Below are 21,221 nucleotides of genomic sequence, written 5' to 3'. Positions count from 1 at the left end.
TGATCAATCAAGTAAAATCAGAAATGAAAAGCAAAAATAAGTTCACAAGATTACTCATTCAAGAAAATTGGCCGTCCAACGTTCCATTGAGACTTACCCATTTCTGGACTTCTTTAAATGTTTCATCTTCTTTTTGTCAACTTTGGTGAGAGGGGCACGCGTAAAAAGTTCCTCTTCTTGTCGAGCACGTTCTTCCATCTTCGCCATGTAATTCATTACTTCTCTACTCTCTGATCCTACGTAGTCTCTAACCTGTACTTTGCCATGGTCAACAATAGATCAGTTAGAAGTTGAGAAATATATTGCATTAACATAAAAACTTAACCATCTGGGCACCTCTTCAGGTCTTCCCTCCAGATCATTCATTAATTCTCTAACATAAGCACTTTGCTTTGCTTGTCTTAGCATTTCCCGTTCTTTCCTCAAAGCATTTTTCTCCTGTCTTGACATCTTATCTTCCTCCATAGAAGATGGGGCAAATTTTGGGGGTCGATATGCACCACCAGCATCCTGTAAAACATGCAACCAAGAACATTATTGTAGCATGCCACAAGAATGATAATGTAACTAATATTAGTGATGAATTCTTGCTCGTTTAATCACCTCTGCAGTTGCATTAGTTTTGCTAACAAGCAAGTCTGGATTTGGGCGATATTTTAACAAGTCCTCTGACTTCTGAGCTTCACCTGCTTCCTTCTCATTCAAACCTGGTTTCTGAACTTCTGTTGCTATAGTCATTGTTAGCTTCTGAATTTGGTATTGGAGTTTTTTATCAATCGGGCGAATCTGCATAGGGCCAAGTGAGGAGTAAAAAAAAACCTCCCAAAGATATGTCAAATGAAAACAGAATTGCAAAACTAAAACTCCAGTTGACTTCTTCAAACTTATCAATGTCACCATAAGTGGCAATAGGAGATAATTTCACACATTGACTAGCACAAACCAGCTGCCCACAGGTATTGCTTTATTGTTTTTCATGTTCTCTTTTCCTCTGTCTCTACATGCAAATGGGAGGGAACATATACATAAGGAGATACCTTCTCTAAGAATAATCTTATCTCAACCAAACTCCTAACCACTGGATGCCCCTGAATAGATAGTCCTTTTGCCTTGCAAAGCAGAAAATAGACAAGCGACTGGCAATAGTTCAGAAGAAGCAAGTGTTTGGCTTCAAGATAGCTTATGCCATCTGATGTCGGGAAATTATTTGCTTTGACCTGCACATAAAAAGCATACAAAAATTAAAAGAGAAAAAAACAAAATAAATCATACTCCTTCCCCCTCCCCTATTCTATTTTCAGTATAACAAGAACTAAACAATAGTTCATTCCTTGTGTTAAAAGTAGGAACACTGTTTAGCAATAACCAAAAATAGGACTGAACACATAAAGTAAAGCAGCAAGCATCCATAAATTATATTGGTCTTTTTGTAATGTGTACCAGTGGACGAGCAATAAAAATGGATTATAGTTCATTCCTTGTGTGAAGCATTATAGAAGCAGTGGGTAGAAATAACCCACCGCCATAAAACTGAGCAATATGTTCCATCGGCATATGAAATTATTCACAAATTATATTTGTCTTGAAGTAATATGTTCCATCGGCATATGCAATTATAATGACAAGGTAAGCATGTAATCTTGAAAAGACCTGGAACCTTTTCTCTGTTCTCCCACTCTCTTCCCTTCTCTTTTTTAAGCTTTTCAATTGTAATACTGGGACGCCCGATACTAACTATAAACTTGATTTACTTTTTTGGATGTTTTGTTTCAAATAAGCTATCAAGTTCTCTAGTCTGAAACTCAATCAACATCAAGTACCTGCTCTCGGAATAGAACCTGTTATGATTATTATTGGTTAATTATAAAACAGAATTCAATAGCTGTGAATGTGGGAGACTACAGAAAAGTGGCAAAAAGAAATAGTTACTACGGAGAAAAGTGCACTATAACCCATATATATTGTGCAAATCTGCAATACCGCAAACCAAAACTTCAAGGACTGAGCAATACCTTAGCAGTTAAAGCCTGGATTTTATTCCTAAGAGTATCCAAACCCTCCTTCATTTCCTTCAACACGGTAACCAACTGCGGAGCCTCTCTGAAACAGTTCATGTAATGAAGAATTAGGTTTCTTGAAAAGGAAAATTCACTCTCCAATTGACCAAAACCCCTCCAAAGATTCAATTAATAACGAATTAGGGTTTCGTAATCTTAAATTGAGGATAAATCACGAAGGAAACAACAGAATCAGGGTTACCTGTGTATTCGTTCATTGGTGGGTATAGATTTCGTGGCCTCCGCCATATGCCCTGAGTTTTATCACCGTATTCCACGGCTATAAACGGTCTGTGCTGTGCGAATAGCGATGATAAATTGCACACCTATAGATGGGAGGAGATGGCGAATGGCGAGTAGATTTATGAGTCTGCCTAGAGTTTTTATTAATAACAGAGGTACAGAGGTGTTTTAGGGTTTATGCGGTGAAAGGGCTTTTGCAGCATACGTATGTATATCCAGAGGTAGCTGCATTCTTTGTACCACAGTCTAGGGGTAATGCAAGGGGTTAATTATTTTTTTATTATTAAAAAATAAATAAATTATATACAATATAATTTAAATAAAATATATTATTATCACTTATCAGTAAAGTGTAAAAGATAATAAAAAAAATTCCCTAATAATATTGGTCATAATTTTGAAGATATAAATGCTCTTATCATTCACTCCCCTTAGAATATATTTATTACAAGCATTTTCCTAAAAGATAATTTGAGTTATTATAAAAGTTTGATTTTAAAAAAACCAATCTCATTCAAAATTTATAATTTTTATAATTAGTATGAAAAGTAGTAGAAAATCTATAAGCTTGCTATCCTCATATATCTTTTTTTTTAATATATATTTTGTTTGAAAAGTTATGTACTTTATGCTTTATATTGGTACATATCTGAACACCTATGCGTGTGTAACTTTTTATAAAATATTGTCAATACATTTTTAAAAAATTATGTTGAGATTTGCTGGAAAGTTTGTTTTTAACCAAGATATATTACTCAAGCGAAAATAAATAACTTGTGTAATTTATTCCAAATAACACACTGCCTACAAATTTTTGTATCCATTATTTACAGAATTTGAGTGTAATATTATGGTGAATCTTGTTGATTTATCCTATCCTATAAATAACTCAGTGGAGTCCTCTTCCAACATTTTTCTCATACACAAAAGTAAACGACCGAAAATGACAAAATTGAAGACCTGGAGCCTCAAAAAGAATAACATTACTTAACAAAATCAAATACAGTGTAGTGTCAACGCAACTACAAGAAAACTATCAAGTTAAAAGAACATTATTAGCCTAACTCTAGTACTGCTTATGAATACTTATGCTCCTTCTTGACTGTATAACATGCTGGTGCAACAGCATGAACTTGATTTTTTGTGCTTTCTGCTCATCTTTGCTGGCAGTCGGCAAGAAATTTCAGGCGGATCGAAGCCCTTCCAGTTTCTGTTCTACAAGATGAATGTTTTTTTTGCTAAACAAATCGATCTTGTATACATGGTTATGTGCAGATTACAAATAAATGCTTCTGCTGTTCCTAAGAGCTGGGAACTATTGTGCCGACATAGCCAAGTCCCGTGATTGTGAAGGTGACAACTTGGAGAAACAGATATATGAAATACTTGTTCTTTCCATAGAGGAAGTCGTAGCATGCACAGATGAAGAGGAACGCTGCGAATCCGAGCTCGTGTACCTGAATCCTGTGAGAATAGAGACTGCTTAAGCTGACATCCCTCCGTGTTTGCTTGAACTTATTTAAAAAGATCATATAAATATTTTTAAAGTTTATAAGACATTGATGGATTCTAAAAATATAAGTTATTTAAGAATTCAGGTAAAATTAGATCTTTTAAAGAGTTAGAAATTACTTATTTTGTTTTTTAATAGTTTATAAGTTCCTAACATCTTAATTTTTTACATCTTGTAAGCTAATTTATCGAAAAATCTACCAAACACTTTAGAACATCTTATGAACTCGCTCAAACGTCCTCTTAGTTCCCCTGCAGCATCAAAGAACAGTTTCAAACAGCAGTAGAAGGAAGGTTTACCTGTCTCCAAGAAGCTTAGAGATGGATCTCTTCTTTGCAGGAACCTTGTTATCAGACTTGTTCTTGAGAGTATCTCCAAGTTTTTCAGTGACAACCCATTCGTTGACTCTCTTAGCCTCTAGCAGGCCTATGAATGTTGCCTTGGTCCTGTGGAACGACATCACGTTCTCGAAAAGGACCCAGTAGAACAACAGATAGAATGACCTGAAAAATTCACTTCTAATCAATAAAATCTCACACACTATTTTGAAATTACTAAAACCTTGCTTCCAACTTATACGGTTTTCTTTAGTACAATAAATTCCGAAGGGGATGATTTTTATAATCTCAAATAACAGATATCGCCTGTCATTAGGCCAACTCTCGGCAAGGCCATTGTAATTAACCTTAAAATTTATGAAGAAAATGAAGTAAAAAGTAGTGGTTTAACAGCTATACCTTGGAGTTCCAACAGAGTTAAGTGCCGTAATGATGCAAGGGAGGTAGATGGATCCCCATTTGGGAACTTCTACTTCCGGGACAAGAATTGCCAAAGGCAGGACCACACAGTAAAAGAAGAAAGTAAACATGTGGGCTACGAGCTTTCGGACAATGAAGAAGCTGTAGATGACATAAAACTTCTTATAGAGCGTCACTTTCTGCAAAAGCACAGGAAAAACAAAGGATTTGTTTTAGTTCATGTTCGATAATCTTAGAGTTGCATTTCTTAAAGCGATCAACATCCTGAAACGAACCTTGTTCATCGCAATTTCCATCACCATTTTCCTAAACAAATTGGCTGGGCCGCAGGACCACCGGTGCTGCTGGAACCGGAATGCCTTGAATGTACTGGGAAGTTCACTTTTCACCTGGTGGTTACACTAACTTTTAGAGGACGTTGTGTAATTAACTTGTACGGAAAAGAAATACATTATGTAGGATCTTGAAGGTCACCTGAAGGTCTCCCAAGTAAAGGAATTTCCAGCCCTTGAGACCAGCCCGAACGGCAAGATCCATGTCCTCGACCGTTGTTCTATCTTTCCACCCTCCAGCATCGTTGATCGCAGCAATTCTCCATATTCCACCGGTTCCTGTAAATGGTGACAAGTCGTGCACGCAAGACATATTGTCAGTCTTATTCAGGTATTCAAAACAATCACAATTATTCATGTAATTATGTTGAGTTAGGTACCATTGAAGCCAAAGAAGGCATGAGTGGCTGATCCAACTTCTTGCTCAACTGTAAAATGGTAGTCCAAAGACATCTCCTGCATTCTTGTCAACAAGCATTCATCCGCATTCACTGCAAATATTTCAACTGTTAAATAATAAATATAAAAAATAAAACATACCTCCTAATTTTCTTTTTTCTATTTTTTTCCCATAAATATGTCTTGCATAATTTTCTCCAACTCTAAAAGATGTAGTTTTCGTAAAAATTTATTCAGATATTTTACAATTTAGTCAGCCGTATTGTCCAATTCGACCAACAGCTGACCGCAAGCAAATAATCTGCCAATGTGGAGGGGTTGGGTGGGGAAAGAGCCGTTACTTTTCTGACACCACGTGGAAAGACAGCTAAGGAAGTGCCACGTCATACGTAACAAGCTGGAATTACCATCACCTAGATTCTTCGTTTCCACATTTGTGAAAGTAGGTTTATTACCACAAGTGGTCGGAGGCGTTGACACTGTTCCTACACTGAGTCAAAGAAAGTAAGCAGTGTGCAGCTCCACCAATGGTGTCAGTGACTCAGTGGTCTACTGGGCAGAGCATAATGCCACGTGCTTTACTTTAATTACAACTCTGCCCTCCCGCTGCCAAAGCTGTCCATTTGACCTTTAACTGCTGTTTTGTCTGGTTGGGAGCAAAATGACGAATCACCCCCCCGGTTTTGCTCTTACATACAGATTATTTTCATATATATTTTATTATCAATATTGTAAAAGAATTATACTACTTAGATGTTTTTATATTTAGGGCATACAAAAAAAAAATATAATTCATTTGAAGAAGAGTTTAGTAACTTACTAATATTCTGAAAATAATGTGGAAATCCCTTTTTGATATATAAAAGAATTTATAAATCCATAACATTTTATTTTAAATTTTATAAATTCAGTTTTTAAAAAAATTATCAGACAACTTCTTATGAGATATTTATGAAAACTTACAAATTGACCAAAACACTCTATTACTAAATAAAAAATACATATATATATGTATATGTATATTTAAAATTTTATATTAAATCAAGCTACAATAATTAATTGTAATTTTTCATATAATAAATTGATTTGTTGGGTGGTAATGGCAACGGCGTGAAGTGTGGTGATTAATTAGAAGAGAGTGTGGGTGTAGATGGCCCCATGGCGTGGGTAATAGCGTCTGATTGGGGCCCAGGTGGCCCGTTGGGCGCGCAGCAAATCTCTCCAAGAAGCAACCACAGAAAAAAATTGTGAACCCTACTCTAATAAATTTATGTACCTCCTCACTCTCACTATCAATTCTCTTGGAAAAGGATCACTCTACAGTTTACACTAATCCCCACCGACACTTCTCCTTCTAACCCTATACCAAAATTATAATTTCCCATGTTTTCTCTTATATCTATTCACTCTAAAAGTATCAAGCATTAAGCGATATCGCAACTTATATTGTCCGGACGTGACATCTTCATAATCAATTCTTATAAAATAAGTCGCAAAAATATGTAAATTATAACCATGGTTAAGAAATTGAAGCTTACCAAACCTCCAACGAGCCTGTACGAGGGCAATATCCGGGTTATGGATGAGAAACGGGACCGCTCTGCGGAGGAAGTCGGGTTCGGGCCGGAAGTCGGCATCAAAGATGACGACGTACTCGCATTCTTTGACGTAGTCGTGTGTCAAGCCTTCTTTAAGAGCCCCAGCCTTGTAGCCTCCTCTGCTCTCTCTAATTTGGTACCTAATGTTAATGCCTTTGCTTGCCCACCTGATGCATTCTCTCTCAACCATGTCCTAAAACCATTAATGCATGCTATTATTAATATGCAAAATCAAGGGGAGAATTCAATGGATTAAAATTTCGACAATTATAATGAATGCGGTGTCTGTTAGAATTAATTACGCATCATTGAATGTAGGTATTATTAAAAGTGTAAAAAAGATGTCCGATTTTTGTTAGATATGTGTAGGAATAGGTGTGAATTTAGGTAAGGGCGGGTTTTAGTAGCATTTTCAGTGTCCAATGATCCTGAATGGACGAATGCAGTCGGTCCAATTAAGACCCTGATTTGTACTATTACATATTGGATTCACAATACGGGTAATTGAACAATTGTAGCAAAATTGGAATCGAATTTCATGACCGTTTCTTGAATGCTTGTTTCACGTAAGAAACACAATAGGAGAGTAGTTAGATTTCTCCTATCTATAAACATATCTAAATAAAAATGTATAATGTACCTTGACGAGAAGGTCAGTGGAATCATCCAGCACCTGAATCACCAGCCTATCAGAAGGCCAAGCGAGATTGCACGCTGCGCCGATGGAGATCTTGTAAACCTATCCCCAACCCACAACAAAACAACCCCCCCATCAGCCCATTTCTCCTCGCACGTACCCGTGCGTGTCTGTGTGTGAGAAAAGAAGAAGAAGAAGGAAACTCAACAAGAACAAACCTCTTTCTCATTGAACATTGGGATCTGAACAAGAACCTTGGGAAACGTCTCGCTCCCCATCTCCAAATCATCATTCATGGGCTCCCATTTATACCTCTTCTCCGGCTTTTTCCAGAACAGTTTCACAAGAATAATGACGATTCCCATGTAAAGCCTCTCCACGAACACCATTACCGACATTGCCAAGCAAATGTACACAGCAAGATTCAGCAATGGGACTATCAATGGGGCCTTGATTAGCTCCCACAGAAGCCCGATTTGACCCCCGATGTCAGACGAGTAGCCCGGAAACGCCTCCGGTAAGAAGCTCCTCCCGGAGACCTCAGCCATTCTGTCTCAGAAATCAGGGGAGAGTGTGAAATCAAAAAATACAAACGATAATAAATTAACAAAAAAAACAGGGGATTTTCGTGCTCTGTTTTTCGCTTATTTTATGAGGGAAAAGTAGATAGATCTACTGCATCCCCAACCTCTGCCTGTTCATATGGGCCAGCGCAATACTTCTTCTTGTTTCTTTCTATTGCATTAGAATTAGAATAGAAGAGAGACAGAGAAGTATTGCGACAGTGTGAGCAGAGGAGAGAGACAAAATAGAGAAAAGAGAGGAATTTGAGGCCTCTTCTAAAAAAAATGTAATGTGGAGTGAGTGAGGGAGGAATGAACAAGTTTTATAGTCAGTATTCTGAGGGTGTTCGCCTCACCTTATAAGGCCATGTTTGCTTTTATGTTTTTACTTTTAATTTTCAGTTTTTGTAACAGTGTTATAAAATTGAAAATACATTTGTTCATATGTATTTTCGTTGGAATTTTACTAACTCAAGCATTAAATTATTTTATATTTTTACATACATATAAAAACAAATCAATCATTAATTATATAAATTAGTGTTATATTTTTTTATAATACTTTGTGTGACGCTACTAATAATTATAAATTAATAAAAAAATATAACTATTATTTCGATCAAATAAAAGAATGTATTAAGTCCACACCACTAACGGCATAAAACACAATCTTATTTATCTAAATACTTTAAAAGTTCATTTTTAAAATAAATCTTGATTACCTTTAAACTCTAAAAACATCTTACAAAGGATAAGATTTATGAGATGCTTCAAATAACTTTAGCCAAACACCACTTTTGATCACTCTTCGATCTTTTATTACAGATAATAATTAAATAAAACTCACGCATAGTGACTCGGCGTTTTTAAATAGTTCCGATGTTTTATTTTATTTCAATAAAACTCTATAAAAAATTATCATTTTTTTCGATTATAAACGATTCAATATTAATTATACTTTGAAGTTACTTAGATTGAGGTATAAGTGCGGTAACTAGTAATGTTTGCGCTTAAACTTTGCAAATATCGATCACTTAAGACTTGAATAAAGTATAATTTGTGGACAGTTCTGCATTATTAACTGGACATGTGTTACGCTAATATTTGGAGTACAAACCAAAATATCGAGAGCGGGGAAAGGTTCCGGTGGCCGGAATCCGGCAACGGTGGCTGTGATGAACAATTATTGAAGTTGTGGCATGCCAAAAAGGGTAGAGTTATCCAACAATGTGGCATTGTATGATTGTAGATTGATGAACTGAAATAACAGGCAACTTTAGTGGAGGCTTTTTGGCCTGTTCCATGGTTTCAATTGATTGCGTGCAGCCTATGATTGATTGACACTTGGAATTATCTCTACGGGTCACTTTTTCATCTTGGAAAATAAATAAATTACAGTATTCATTGGTGATAAGATGTCCCCACCATTCATTAAATGGGACGATTTTCCGGGATGAATAGAGTTACGGACATCTGTTAAATGTTATATTGTCCATCAACATATTAAGATTTGTCAACAGAATAAACGATTTCCAGCTGAACACAACGTTATGAGTCCCTCAAAATAGACACATGATTTAGTTAGGAGCTACTATCAGAGCAGAAAAATGTCCATATAAATAGGATCCCAACCACCACATCTTCTTAATAAGAGACTGTTTGGTTGAAGTTATAAGTTCTTTAGAATATTTTATAAGATGTTTAATAACTTATAAAATATTATAAACTGTTTAATAAATTTTTAACATAAAATATTTAACTAGGAAAAAAAATACTTCATAATTTTTTTTTAAAAAAAATATTGTAATTTTATTCTTTGTAATTCTAAAACTGTCATTATTAACATTTTGTAAATTTCATGATCTTATTCTGTACATATTCTTTCGAATCATATTTTTAAGATAAATTCCAATAGTTTACAAACACTCTAAAAAATCTTACAAAATATATGAGTTCAGAATTTTCTAAATAAACTTAGCGAAACACCCTTCAAAATATACGTTGCGTTTGAATTATGTGAAGAAATTAGTCTCGCGATTAAGAGGTTGTAAGTTTGAATTCTACGAATATAAGTATTTAGTTTATTTTCAATAATAATATGTTATTTTTTTTGTTTATTTTAAATTTGTTGGTTCATTTAGAATTATTAATGTAACTTAAAAAAAATTGAAGTATAAATAAGGAAAAAGTTGGGAGTTATGGCAAAGTTAATGTGATGAACAGCATAGACAAAAGGGCATGAACAAACGCCCCTCCTTTATTTGACAATGAAGACAGCAGCCACATGACTGCAACTGGGACTTCCTTTTCTACCTCTGGTATTACTATTTTGGTAATTATTTTCGATATTCGATATATGTTTGTTATTTTGTGATAAAATTATTTGAATGCATTTAATATTCCATTTTCATAGTTCCAACAAGATCCAGTGAAAAATTCTATCAATATTTAATTTAAATCAAAATTATAACAGCAGAATCCATCTAAATTTAATTTAATTAATGAAAGGTCTTGTTTGAGGCAATAACTTATTACAACTGTTGTCGCTGTTAAGGCGAAATTACAGATGGCAGCGACGGTCGTCTAATTTTTTTAAAAAAATTTATTGAGTTTTCTCAATTTTAAAATTATTTTTAAAAATTTTATAAAGCAAAGTTACATGTGTAGATATTATTTTTTAATTTTGATATTATTTTGAAAATCTCATAAAGTGGATAGATAAAAGTGTTAAATCACCTATCGTATGTGATTGAAAATGTAATTTTGCTTTAATGTTAATATTGAAAAATCTATAATAGTAATACCGGGCTCTTATGACATGATCATCGTACTTTTAGTCGACTCAAATCTTACGAAATTAAATCCAGACCCTTAAAACTGAATTTGCACTGTCAATTTTACAGGGGAGCCTAATGTGATTAATCCAATTAGAGTGCCACTGTAAATAGTTTTTAATTCAATTTTTCTCTTTATCTTCATTTTAATTATTAATAAATTAAATTTTTAAATAATGCAGTTGATTGTTTCACCAAAAATAATGAAAATTGAGTTCACAATTCAACAAAAAGAAAATGCTGATTTTTTACCCTAAGAGGAAATACATGAAAGCAATCCATTAAATTTCAATAAGAAAAGAATAATGTACATACATGTTTGTGAAATATTTATTTTTGAAAATTAATTTTAACCCCTGTATCTTTTATTTTCTTAAAGTTTTGCCCCAATTTGGTCAAAAGTAAGTAGGGTGAGTGCGGCGCAGGAAATTGCGCCGATTTGCTGTTGGCGCATAAAACTCTTCAAAAGCCTCTTTCTTCACTCGCTTCTGTCCCCTTAATTTGCTGATTCCAATTTATTTTTTATTTTTTTTCCATAGTTATATAGAGGTAGTGTCGGTCGCACACTCGACACGCATCTTCAAATTCTCATAATGTATAAAATTATAAATATTTATTAATTTTTATAAAATTGAGTTTCCTAAATATCCTAAGCATTGTATTTATCATAACTAAATTAATAATATACTGAAATGAAATAAAACTATATATGAGGAAACCAAAAATTGGAGATAAATTCAATTATTATTATTAAATACAATAGATTTTAAAGAAAAAGGACAAACGATCATTGTCATAAACTGTTAATTATGATTAATCCATAATTAGTATCTATAAACTTTAGGCTATGGCTTCATTAGCCCACAACTTTTGGTCCCTTAAAATTAAAGATAATCATAATAATTAGGACGTTTTTGCAGTTCATTTTTAGAAATAAATACTTGTTGGCTAATTGAACTACAATTAGTATTAAATAATAGCTCTCAAGAATAATTTATTAGGCCATGAATTTAAATTTTCGTGTGTAGATATTTATCTTATTTTGTTAGAGTTTATTATAATATAATAAAAGATTTTAAATAAAAATGAATCAAATAGAACTCAGGAACTAACTGGACTGGACTCGACGTTAGTCGGCCACCAACTTACAAACAAAAAGAGAGTATATTATGTTCAAGTATTCTATGTTCTGGAACATGACGGACAGCTCACCCGGTCAAGACATTGTAATTAATTGTAGGAAGAGGTTTTTCATGAGACAACATAAAATAAAAACATGGAAGCAGCTCGCCCGTGTCAGAGTTCCAGACCTACCTAGCTATCAATCAACCCACCCTTCAATTTTTGCACAATTTTATAATTTGGATGGGTCGAAAACAACACATGTATGATTGCCTGGGAATGTGTGGTAATTATACATTTTTCAACACTTTTTTATTTTATTTTATTTCCATTTGATATTTCCTCACCATTCATTAATTATTACTATTATTATATAAAATATATATTTGTAATTAATCATTTATATCACCGGGGAATGCGGAAGATATTAAGGAGATAATATTGATGTAACGCTTATTTTGTGGAAATAATTGACCGTCCGACTTGTGAGGTCTAACTGCGACGTTGATAGATCAACGATCAATATATCTTCTAAAACTTTCTCCCAAGGAACAAAATTGTCTAATGGAGTATGGACTTATGATTTTCAAGAAAGCTACAAAAGCGTTTTTTTCCCCCTCTTTAATATCTTATATGTGGATTTTAAAAAATATATCAAAATATAAGGTTATTGATCATCGCATATTAAAATTTTGAAAACTACAAAAGAAACTTCATTATTACACCTTTTAACCCCTTTAGCTAGACGACAGTCGATTAATAACATTTTTTGCTTATCTTTCGTTACTTATTGATTGAAAAAAAAGAAAAAAAGAGTAATAAATGTGGGTACTTGTGAAATATTTCTTTTTATAATTAAAAATGATTGGGGGGGGGGTGTAGAATCAAATTTTATATAAATAGAGCAAAGTGTATAGATTTGGATTGGATCAAAGATATGCGTTATTGTAGGTGGTGGGAGTCAGCAAGATTGCATATGGAGGTTTAGGGCACGTGACGACATCTAGCATTCATGTTAGATATGCTGGAAGAGCATATGCTACCACATGCACTCTCCTATTTTCTGTTCTTGAAATGCCCACTTCACCAATCATAATTTTCTATACGTACAATGTGAATTTATTTTTATTTTTTTCCTCTCTCCTTTTCTAAAAAAAAAAAAAACTTACGAAGACAAACAAAAATTATATTACTCAAGTAGGTAAAAAGAACTTCATACTCCACATGCAAATTTATAACAAGCCTACGCTAGAGTACCACTTAGATGGTATGTATACAATATATTAGATTCGTACTTATAAGTATTTTTATTTTATTTAAATTCAACGAAATCTCAAAATACTCATACATGCAGTCCGCCCTGAGACATTTATACATATTCATGTGTACGTATTCACACATGCACACCCTAACCTGTAGATATACATTTTTGTATATGATTTGATGAACTACTACTAACTTTTGTAAACTTTAGGCTTATTATATATTTATATTAATTATTCAAATATTTGGTATGTAAGGCTCTGATTGTAGCATAGTGGACCAGCGAAGTCTTCACAGTTGCAACTCTTGTTTTCATTCACTAAAAAAAATGTTTATTATCAATTTATATAAAAATAAGGATATATATATATATATGAGTAGTTAGTGGAGGGAAGGAAAGGGAAACTGAATAATTGAAGAAGCCTTGGAGAAAGAGAAGAAATTGCAGAGAACAGCACAGCACACGGAGTAGAGATGAGAGAAGTGCTCCAACTCCAAGTGGGGCATTAATTCCTTGGCAGACCTCTGCCCCAAAAATTACACTCCTATTATTATTTTGTACAGAAACAATTTTACTCTCAAATCCATCTCGACTGTCGGCAGAGAAAGATTTAAGGCTGCGATTCTCTCTGTATTTTTATTTAAATGAAAAGAAAATTTGAGATGAAATGAATTTTTTTTAATATGTGAAATAAAATATTAATAATGAATGTATGATGAAGGATGTGATGTATAAAATGTATTGAATAAGATAAAAGATGTAATGATTATTAATTTGGTATGTTCTTCTATAGAAAAATTATAAATACGTTTCTATCTAACAACGAGTACATTTTATTGATTTTCTTTAGGTATTATTAAAATACATATACAATTTACGGTTTTAGGGGATTTTGATTTCACATCAATGTCTTGGATTGATGTGTATGTAAAAAGCTTACACAAATAACTGAATAGAAAGTTGAAGATAATGCAGGAAAGCATTCTTCAATATTTATAAAATAACTTTTTTTAGTCCCTTGATTGAAAAGTTCATCTTTAATGCAAATGCAAATGAAGAACAACCCTCTTGCTTCTTCGAAATCATCAGTTACAGGTTGGAACAATATCCACAATCACATGTTACAAAAGAATGCTTCACAACAAGCCATGAATCCTAGCAGCAGGGGTTAAGCACATGTTTTTTTCTCTCCCAACCTAGGAACAAAAATCTCAAGTATTTTAACTAACCATTGGTCCAGACACAAAAACACCTAGACCGTTATCTACTGTCAGCAGTCTTGAGTTAGTTTAGTCCTAGTAGTCTCAAGTTACATTATGGGCTACCCATAAATAAGGATGATGCAAGAATGTGTGGTGCTGCTGCTAGCTGTGTCAACAACTTGGGAGTATCGTGCCAAACAAACCAAATCCTGCGATTGCAAAGAAGATGGCTTGAGGAAAGAGGTAGATGTAATAATGGTCTGGTCCGTAGAAGATACCGTAGCATCCACAGGCGAAAAGGAACACTGCGATTATCAGCTCCTGTACTAGTATTCTGGAGAATCACAAACATTCTACAGTTGTCAGGTTAAGTCATCATTGAACTACAAAACACAGATTATTACACAGACACCTACTAAGGTTTGGACATATCTCTCGACTTCGAAAATACACACTGAAATCTCATGCACTCATATTTTATTTTATTTTACAATCTAGTGCTTAGCAGAGTGTCTATAATTTAAAACACAACTGTAGCAAGTGCAGTGTGAGAGATCTTTTTGTTATACGTCCAAACCTCAGGAGGTAAGATCAGAGAATGGTAGTGAGAGTGCACCTCTCTCTGAAACGGTTGTGTCTTCGGGGCTCCTTTGGAGTGGTTGGTTCCTCATTGGACTTGTTCTTGAGGGCATCTCCGAGTTTTTCAGTGACGACCCATTCATTGGCCCTCTTGGCCTCAAACAGGCCGACAAACAAAGCTTTCATCTTATGAAACGACATTATGTTCTCAAAAAGCACCCAAGGAACAGCCAAATGGATTGACCTGAAAAGTTGTCAAAAAATTCTCGTACAATCATAGTCATACCGATACATGTCAAGATTCAAGAATTAGACAGGAAAAGTGTTAGCTTCTGCTAAGCATTAAAGTTGTACTGGACCTTGGAGTTGCGACGATTGTGTTTATGGTGGCGATAATAAAAGTAGCCACAATGGCTCCCCATTTGGGAATATCAACTTCAGGCATCAGACTTACCAATGGCAGCACCATACAGTAAAAGAAGAAAGTGAACATAGTGCCCACGATCTTCCGTATAAAGAAGAAGTGATATATTATATAGAACTTCGTCCAGATAGATACTTCCTGCCAAGACACAGACAACTGTGTGAGAATTTCTCAGCTATTTTTCTCAGATTGTTAAGCTAAACTTAGCACCACGCAAACCTTGTTTTTGGCAATTTCCGTCACCATCTTCCTGAATAAGTTTGCTGGACCGCAGGACCAGCGGTGCTGCTGAGAGCGGAAGGCTTTGAAAGTACTCGGAAGTTCACTTTTCACCTTTGGAGACACAAACATCCGTCATGAAAAGCCTCAAATGCTCAGCAAGTAAACCGGCAAGAACCTAGAATCATGCATGTACCTCAATGTCTCCTACGAAAACAAACTTCCAGCCCTTGAGTCCAGCTCGAACAGCAAGATCCATGTCCTCTACAGTGGTTCGATCATTCCAGCCTCCTGCCCCATCAATTGCAGATATTCTCCATATTCCACCACTTCCTGAGACAGTGATAGTTTGTTATTGCTAATTTAACTGATTAGTCTAAAAGGGCGAATGGAAAAAATCAATATAGTACTTAGGTAAACTGAGATAATTAATAAAAGAAACTAAATCATCCCAAACATATTAGTCTTAGAATGTCAATCTTACTAGTTGGAAATTGTCATAGACTCACAGTATTACAAGTTAGAATGTCAATCAACAGCTTCGTCTTAATTGTGTGGATAGATTGAAGTTACCATTAAAGCTGAAGAAGGAATGAATGGATGATCCTCCTTCTTGCTCAATCACAAACTGGTAGTCCAGAGACATTTCTTGCATTCTTGTCAAGAAGCATTCATCTGCATTCACTGCAAAAATTAACCACTGATAAGCACTAATATTACAAAAAACCTCAGCAACTGTCCCAATATCAGTACTGCAAAAGCATTCATGGTCTCTTCTTGTTATAGCTTGTGCATTTCTGTTTGTTAATCTATCTCGATTGCCAACTAAATTTCCTCCTAAGCCAATTCAACATTTGCTGACGTATGTTTTCTTATACTTCTTTGTAAAGACTGCCAAACACCTTAATTTTTGTAGAGCATGCATGACATGAAGAAACCACTATGTCAAATAATTTAATAAAAAACTAATCAAGTACTTAGTATATATAACAGTAATTTCACAATGGATCATGCAGTCTCTTCGATACCAATGCTGTGAACAAATAAACAAGTGTACACAAGCAATATGATTGTGTCTAGTAAAATTCTCATGTTAAATATGTTGAACAAGGGAAAAGTGAGGGTAGTTGTGGATAGGAATGACCGGCTTACCAAACCTCCAGCGAGCCTGTACAAGGCCGATTTCTGGGTTGTGTATGAGAAAAGGGATAGCTCGGCGGAGAAAGTCCGGTTCCGGTTGGAAATCGGCATCAAAGATGGCCACATACTCACATTCTTTGACATAGTCATGTTTCAAGCCTTCTTTAAGTGCTCCAGCCTTGTAGCCCACCCTTGTTGCTCTAATTTGGTATCTTATGTTAATGCCTTCGTTTGCCCACTTCATACATTCTTTCTCAATCTTATCCTGCAATCTTTGTATTTATTAATGACAGGACCAAAAAGACAACTAGTCATGCAACCCATGTCACATGTTATAGTACTTTGGAATATAGAATAAACAAAAGCAACATACGAAAAAGTCCATACATATATATATATATATATGTATATGCATATGCAGACGTGATTTAAATGATATACTCTTCAAGATAAGATTTACAGGCTAACACCCCGTAAAGATGTCATTTTTTCTAAAAGACAGCTATGAGTATTCAACAGGCTGGAATTGGGGTGGAACAATGAAGCCCATCTTAGAAGGAAAGAATAGTTTTAGCAATATCCCAAGTTGAAAACTCGAAAGATTCATGGTAAAAGAAAGAGAAAAGACAGGTTTTTGATAATCAAAATGATGGTAGAAACAGATTGAAAGAGTCTGTAAAATTTGTGGAATACACATACCTTGATAACAAGGTCAGTGGAATCATCCAATACTTGAACCACAAACCTGTCAGCAGGCCATGAGAGGTTACACGCTGCGCCAATGGAGATCTTGTAAACCTGCAATCCCCTCAGCAAAAATTGTCCCATTTTTTCTCACACAAACCCGTGTGTGTGTGTGTGTAAAACAAATCCAAGCACAAAAACTAAAAAATTTAACCTCTATTTCATTGTAAATAGGTATCTGAACAAGGACCATGGGGAAATCTACACAGGCATTCTCCAAGTCGTCTTTCATGGACTCCCATTTGTACCTTTTCCCCGGCCTTTTCCGGAATATCTTGGCAAGAGCAGCAAGAAACATCATGTGAACCCACTCAACAAACAACAAGAACGACAATACCAAGCAAATGTACAGAGCAAACCTCAGCACTGGGACAACAAAAAAGCCTTTTACTATCTCCCAAACAGGCCCTATTTTCCCTTTAATGTCAGCCGTCGAGCCCACGACCCACTCTATTACAACACTCTTCGCCGAGACCAAATCCATTTTCTCTTTACAAAAGATCAAGAAACAGGGGATGCTCTTGTTCCCATCCTCCATATGGATGCTCCACTCTCCACGTTCCATATTCCAACTCAGTTTTCCAAGAAACCCAAAGATCCTAACACCCTTTTTCCCCTTCTTTTTCCTATCTCAGCTCAATCAATTCCAAGAATTGAGCTTCACAGCATAGATTATAAGTTCAACTAACTCTTCCTCTGTTCTTTCCCTTCACGCTCAACTCTCTCTGCCTTTTCAGCTTGACCCAAACCACCTCTTGTTTCTTGCTGATGCATAGGAGAGGCCGAGGAGCCGAGGGAGAGTGAAGGAGACAGGGGAGAGAGATAGAGAAGCAGAGATGATGAAGTTTATATACGGAAGAAGAAATTGTATGTGATTAGGGTCTGTTTGGTGGACTCATGTTTGCCCAGTGTTCTCAACTACCCACTTCCTGGGGTCCATGTGGACGCTTTTTGGTGGTGTTTTGAGATTTGGATTGTTTCTCTGCATTCTGGTCCTCCCAAGATATTGTCGAAATACCGCATCATTTATCGTCTGTCTGACGCCCACTTCAATTTTCAGATCCAAATGTCTATATTACAAATATGAGTGTATAATACAATTGGTTGTCAAGAAATTCAATGTGTCTCAAATAAGGTTGTCATAAATTCCATTCCAATATATTATTATTGAAATTATTATTAAATTTAAAAATTAAAGTTGAATTTAATTTAATTATTGTTCTAATTGAATTCAATCAAACTTTAATTAAATCAAACCTGAATTGAAGTTGGAATTTGATATTTTTAAATATAATTTTATTATTTTGTTCTAGTTTGATTTATTAAATTTAGCAAATCGCAAGCAAACAAACTTTTAATAATTTATTTTTCAACCTTATTTCAAAGTATGTTATATTATTAGAAAAAGTTAATTGTATTGAAAATCGAGGTACGTACTAAAAACATGAAATGATAATAAAATATTTTCTTGTTTAGTAAATATACTTTATTGTATTATTTTTCAGTTTAATATTGCAATAATTCCATAAGAAATAATACATCTAAAAATTAAATAAATGAATAAAGGTTTCTATCATCTAAGAAGTGAATATTTAATAACTCGTTGAGGCTCAATCATGCAATAAATATAATTATATTTATCATCCGATAAAATATGCGCGATAAAATTAAAAACAAATTAAAATTTTAGGTGAGATGAGAAGGTGCAAAATTAAGTGGAGTCGTGCACACGACCTCGTAGGCCGGCCATTGTACATGCACATTAAAAAGAAATTTCTATTAAAATTATAATAATATCATTATTATCTTTTTGGAATTAAAAAAGGAGATAAATAAGTCACAACCATGATAATTTTTTAATTTTTTATTTTAGTATATTACCATGTTCACAATTTTAGATTCAGCGTCAATTATGTCTTTGTCTCAACGATAAAGTTGAGGTTTCAATACTATTCATTTAGCAAAGATTTTAGGTTTAAATTTGATGGACATGGGAGTTTTTAATTTATAATTTTTGTTGTTTTAGTATAAAATCATTGATATACTCATTAGGATTTTGAAAATTCTAATGTATTATATGATGTAATTGATTATTTATATTTAAAAAACAGTTAATTATACTTAAATTTTATTTAAAAATAAAAAATTACAATTTTCCCCCAAAAGGAATATTTAGAACACCCTCTATAAGAATTAATTGTTTATAACTATACCCATTCTATTAGACTTTAAACAAAAAATGTTGATCTCGATATGTATAGAGATATATAGAGATATATACACACACATGTAAACTTCTTAAATTACAATTTATTTAACATTTTCTATAAATTATTGACAATATGATTATTTTTTTTAATATTCATAAATAACTACTTTTTATGCAATAACAATCCACACTTTTTTTATCTTATATATATCTCATTTACCCCATCAATATGAGATTAAGTAAAAAAAGCAGGGGTAGATTGAGTAATAATATTGACGTTTTTATGGAGTGTATGTGTACTTTTATAAAAATACAGGTGGTTTGTGTAAATGATGTTGACGTTTCAGGTATACGTGTAATTATTCAAAAGATAGAGATGATTTGTATAAATGATGTTGACGTTTCAGGTATACGTGTAATTATTCAAAAGATAGAGATGATTTGTGTAAACAAACCATAGATCAAGAGTGTAAATATAATTACCCCGAATAATAAAATAGGATAAAAAATTCAATTTATTTGATTGTGTTGGATTTGAATTAGGCATTTACAATCAACAAATAAGTAAGTAGTATGTTTTTTTTATTTTTAATTAGAGATTTAATTATTTAACTTCACATCAACTCAAATCGAACTAATTTAAGTATTGAAAAACAGTATGACAACCCTGTTTCACATTTGGAAATAAATTATATTTGAATGTTCTTGTGCAGCGTAGTATCTTTTCTCTTTAACTAGATTTTTTTTTTTTAAATGGATTAGGTCCATGATAAAGTGATTTTAAAACTGTACTATCTTTTAATGACCAAATGATATGATTTTTTGCGTGAATTGATGCCCAATTATAGGATTTGTGTGTGAATACATGACACGAGACTAACACAGTGTCATGGGCCTACATTCATTCATAAAGAATCTGTTACTGACTTGATGTCCAGTTATAGGATTTGTGTGTGAGTACATGACATGAGACTAACACAGCATTCCTTCATAAATAATCCGTTACTAAGGAGGAAGGATATCCCACTTTAAGAATACCAAGATTTTTCTCTCAACCAAATATGAGATGGGACTTATGACATTCTCCTCACCCAATCAACACATATCCTCGTGAAGTGTGGACTGCCCTTACTCAATGAATGTGAGATTGAGGAACTCTAACATTTTCTCTCATTCAATCCACGTTGTGTGAGCTCCTTTGACAAACCTAACATAGCGCACCCACACAAGAATTCTCCCTCTAAGCATCGACAAAATCTTGATCTTGTTGTCGATCCACATCCAACCTTAAAAGATCAATTAGACACTTTATAAACACCTTCAGAACTCCTCTCTCAACCAACATAAAATGAACAACTTCTTACATAGGAAGACCACATTGCAT

The 21,221-nt window shown here is 34.0% G+C and overlaps 3 protein-coding genes across 6 annotated transcripts in view; all 3 read right to left on the bottom strand.

Annotated features, from left to right (window-relative positions):
- LOC105169976 (neuroguidin) overlaps positions 1 to 2,518 on the bottom strand; it is a 3,177-nt gene extending 659 nt beyond the window's left edge. The window contains exons 1-6 of the mRNA XM_011090534.2: positions 2,260 to 2,518; positions 2,013 to 2,100; positions 1,038 to 1,217; positions 604 to 786; positions 337 to 510; positions 98 to 252 (exon numbers count right to left, since the gene is read on the bottom strand). Of these exons, the coding sequence (XP_011088836.1) occupies positions 98 to 252; positions 337 to 510; positions 604 to 786; positions 1,038 to 1,217; positions 2,013 to 2,100; positions 2,260 to 2,306 (827 nt within the window). The 5' untranslated portion in view covers positions 2,307 to 2,518. The remainder of the gene's footprint in view (positions 1 to 97; positions 253 to 336; positions 511 to 603; positions 787 to 1,037; positions 1,218 to 2,012; positions 2,101 to 2,259) is intronic.
- LOC105169975 (glucomannan 4-beta-mannosyltransferase 2) lies at positions 3,245 to 8,386 on the bottom strand. The gene is made up of 9 exons (XM_011090533.2): positions 7,756 to 8,386; positions 7,541 to 7,639; positions 6,841 to 7,093; positions 5,284 to 5,394; positions 5,046 to 5,182; positions 4,847 to 4,960; positions 4,551 to 4,750; positions 4,113 to 4,316; positions 3,245 to 3,764 (listed from the first exon to the last, which is right to left on the bottom strand). Exons 1-9 carry the CDS (start codon positions 8,083 to 8,085, stop codon positions 3,602 to 3,604), a joined length of 1,611 nt encoding a protein of 536 aa, XP_011088835.1. The 5' UTR covers positions 8,086 to 8,386; the 3' UTR covers positions 3,245 to 3,601.
- LOC105169974 (glucomannan 4-beta-mannosyltransferase 2) lies at positions 14,368 to 18,507 on the bottom strand. 4 transcript variants are annotated; one of them, XM_020696909.1, is made up of 10 exons: positions 17,988 to 18,128; positions 17,783 to 17,902; positions 17,584 to 17,682; positions 16,897 to 17,149; positions 16,318 to 16,428; positions 15,941 to 16,077; positions 15,745 to 15,858; positions 15,461 to 15,663; positions 15,139 to 15,345; positions 14,368 to 14,856 (listed from the first exon to the last, which is right to left on the bottom strand). In XM_020696909.1, the coding sequence occupies exons 2-10, from the start codon at positions 17,858 to 17,860 to the stop codon at positions 14,694 to 14,696; spliced, it is 1,365 nt and encodes a 454-aa protein (XP_020552568.1). In that variant the 5' UTR covers positions 17,861 to 17,902; positions 17,988 to 18,128; the 3' UTR covers positions 14,368 to 14,693. The 4 variants fall into 4 exon arrangements, with proteins under 4 accessions (XP_020552568.1, XP_011088832.1, XP_020552570.1 ...); XM_011090530.2 differs by having other exon boundaries at positions 17,783 to 18,507; XM_020696911.1 differs by lacking the exon at positions 17,988 to 18,128 and having other exon boundaries at positions 16,897 to 17,156; positions 17,584 to 17,629; positions 17,783 to 17,911.

The sequence above is a fragment of the Sesamum indicum genome, linkage group LG9, assembly GCF_000512975.1.
Source record: "Sesamum indicum cultivar Zhongzhi No. 13 linkage group LG9, S_indicum_v1.0, whole genome shotgun sequence".
Lineage (NCBI taxonomy): Eukaryota > Viridiplantae > Streptophyta > Magnoliopsida > Lamiales > Pedaliaceae > Sesamum > Sesamum indicum.
This window is presented reverse-complemented; position numbering and strand designations above follow the sequence as displayed.

Excerpts from the sequence above, each read along its gene's own strand:
- LOC105169974 (XM_011090530.2), bottom strand. The coding sequence starts at position 18,193 with ATGGAACGTGGAGAGTGGAGCATCCATATGGAGGATGGGAACAAGAGC. Across the intron at positions 16,078-16,317 it reads TTCCTTCTTCAGCTTTAATG|GAAGTGGTGGAATATGGAGA; the intron begins GTAACTTCAATC and ends TCACTGTCTCAG. Across the intron at positions 14,857-15,138 it reads CACAACCGTTTCAGAGAGAG|AATACTAGTACAGGAGCTGA; the intron begins GTGCACTCTCAC and ends GTGATTCTCCAG.
- LOC105169975 (XM_011090533.2), bottom strand. The coding sequence starts at position 8,085 with ATGGCTGAGGTCTCCGGGAGGAGCTTCTTACCGGAGGCGTTTCCGGGC. Across the intron at positions 4,961-5,045 it reads TTTACTTGGGAGACCTTCAG|GTGAAAAGTGAACTTCCCAG; the intron begins GTGACCTTCAAG and ends TGTAACCACCAG. Across the intron at positions 4,317-4,550 it reads AACTCTGTTGGAACTCCAAG|GTCATTCTATCTGTTGTTCT; the intron begins GTATAGCTGTTA and ends TGAATTTTTCAG.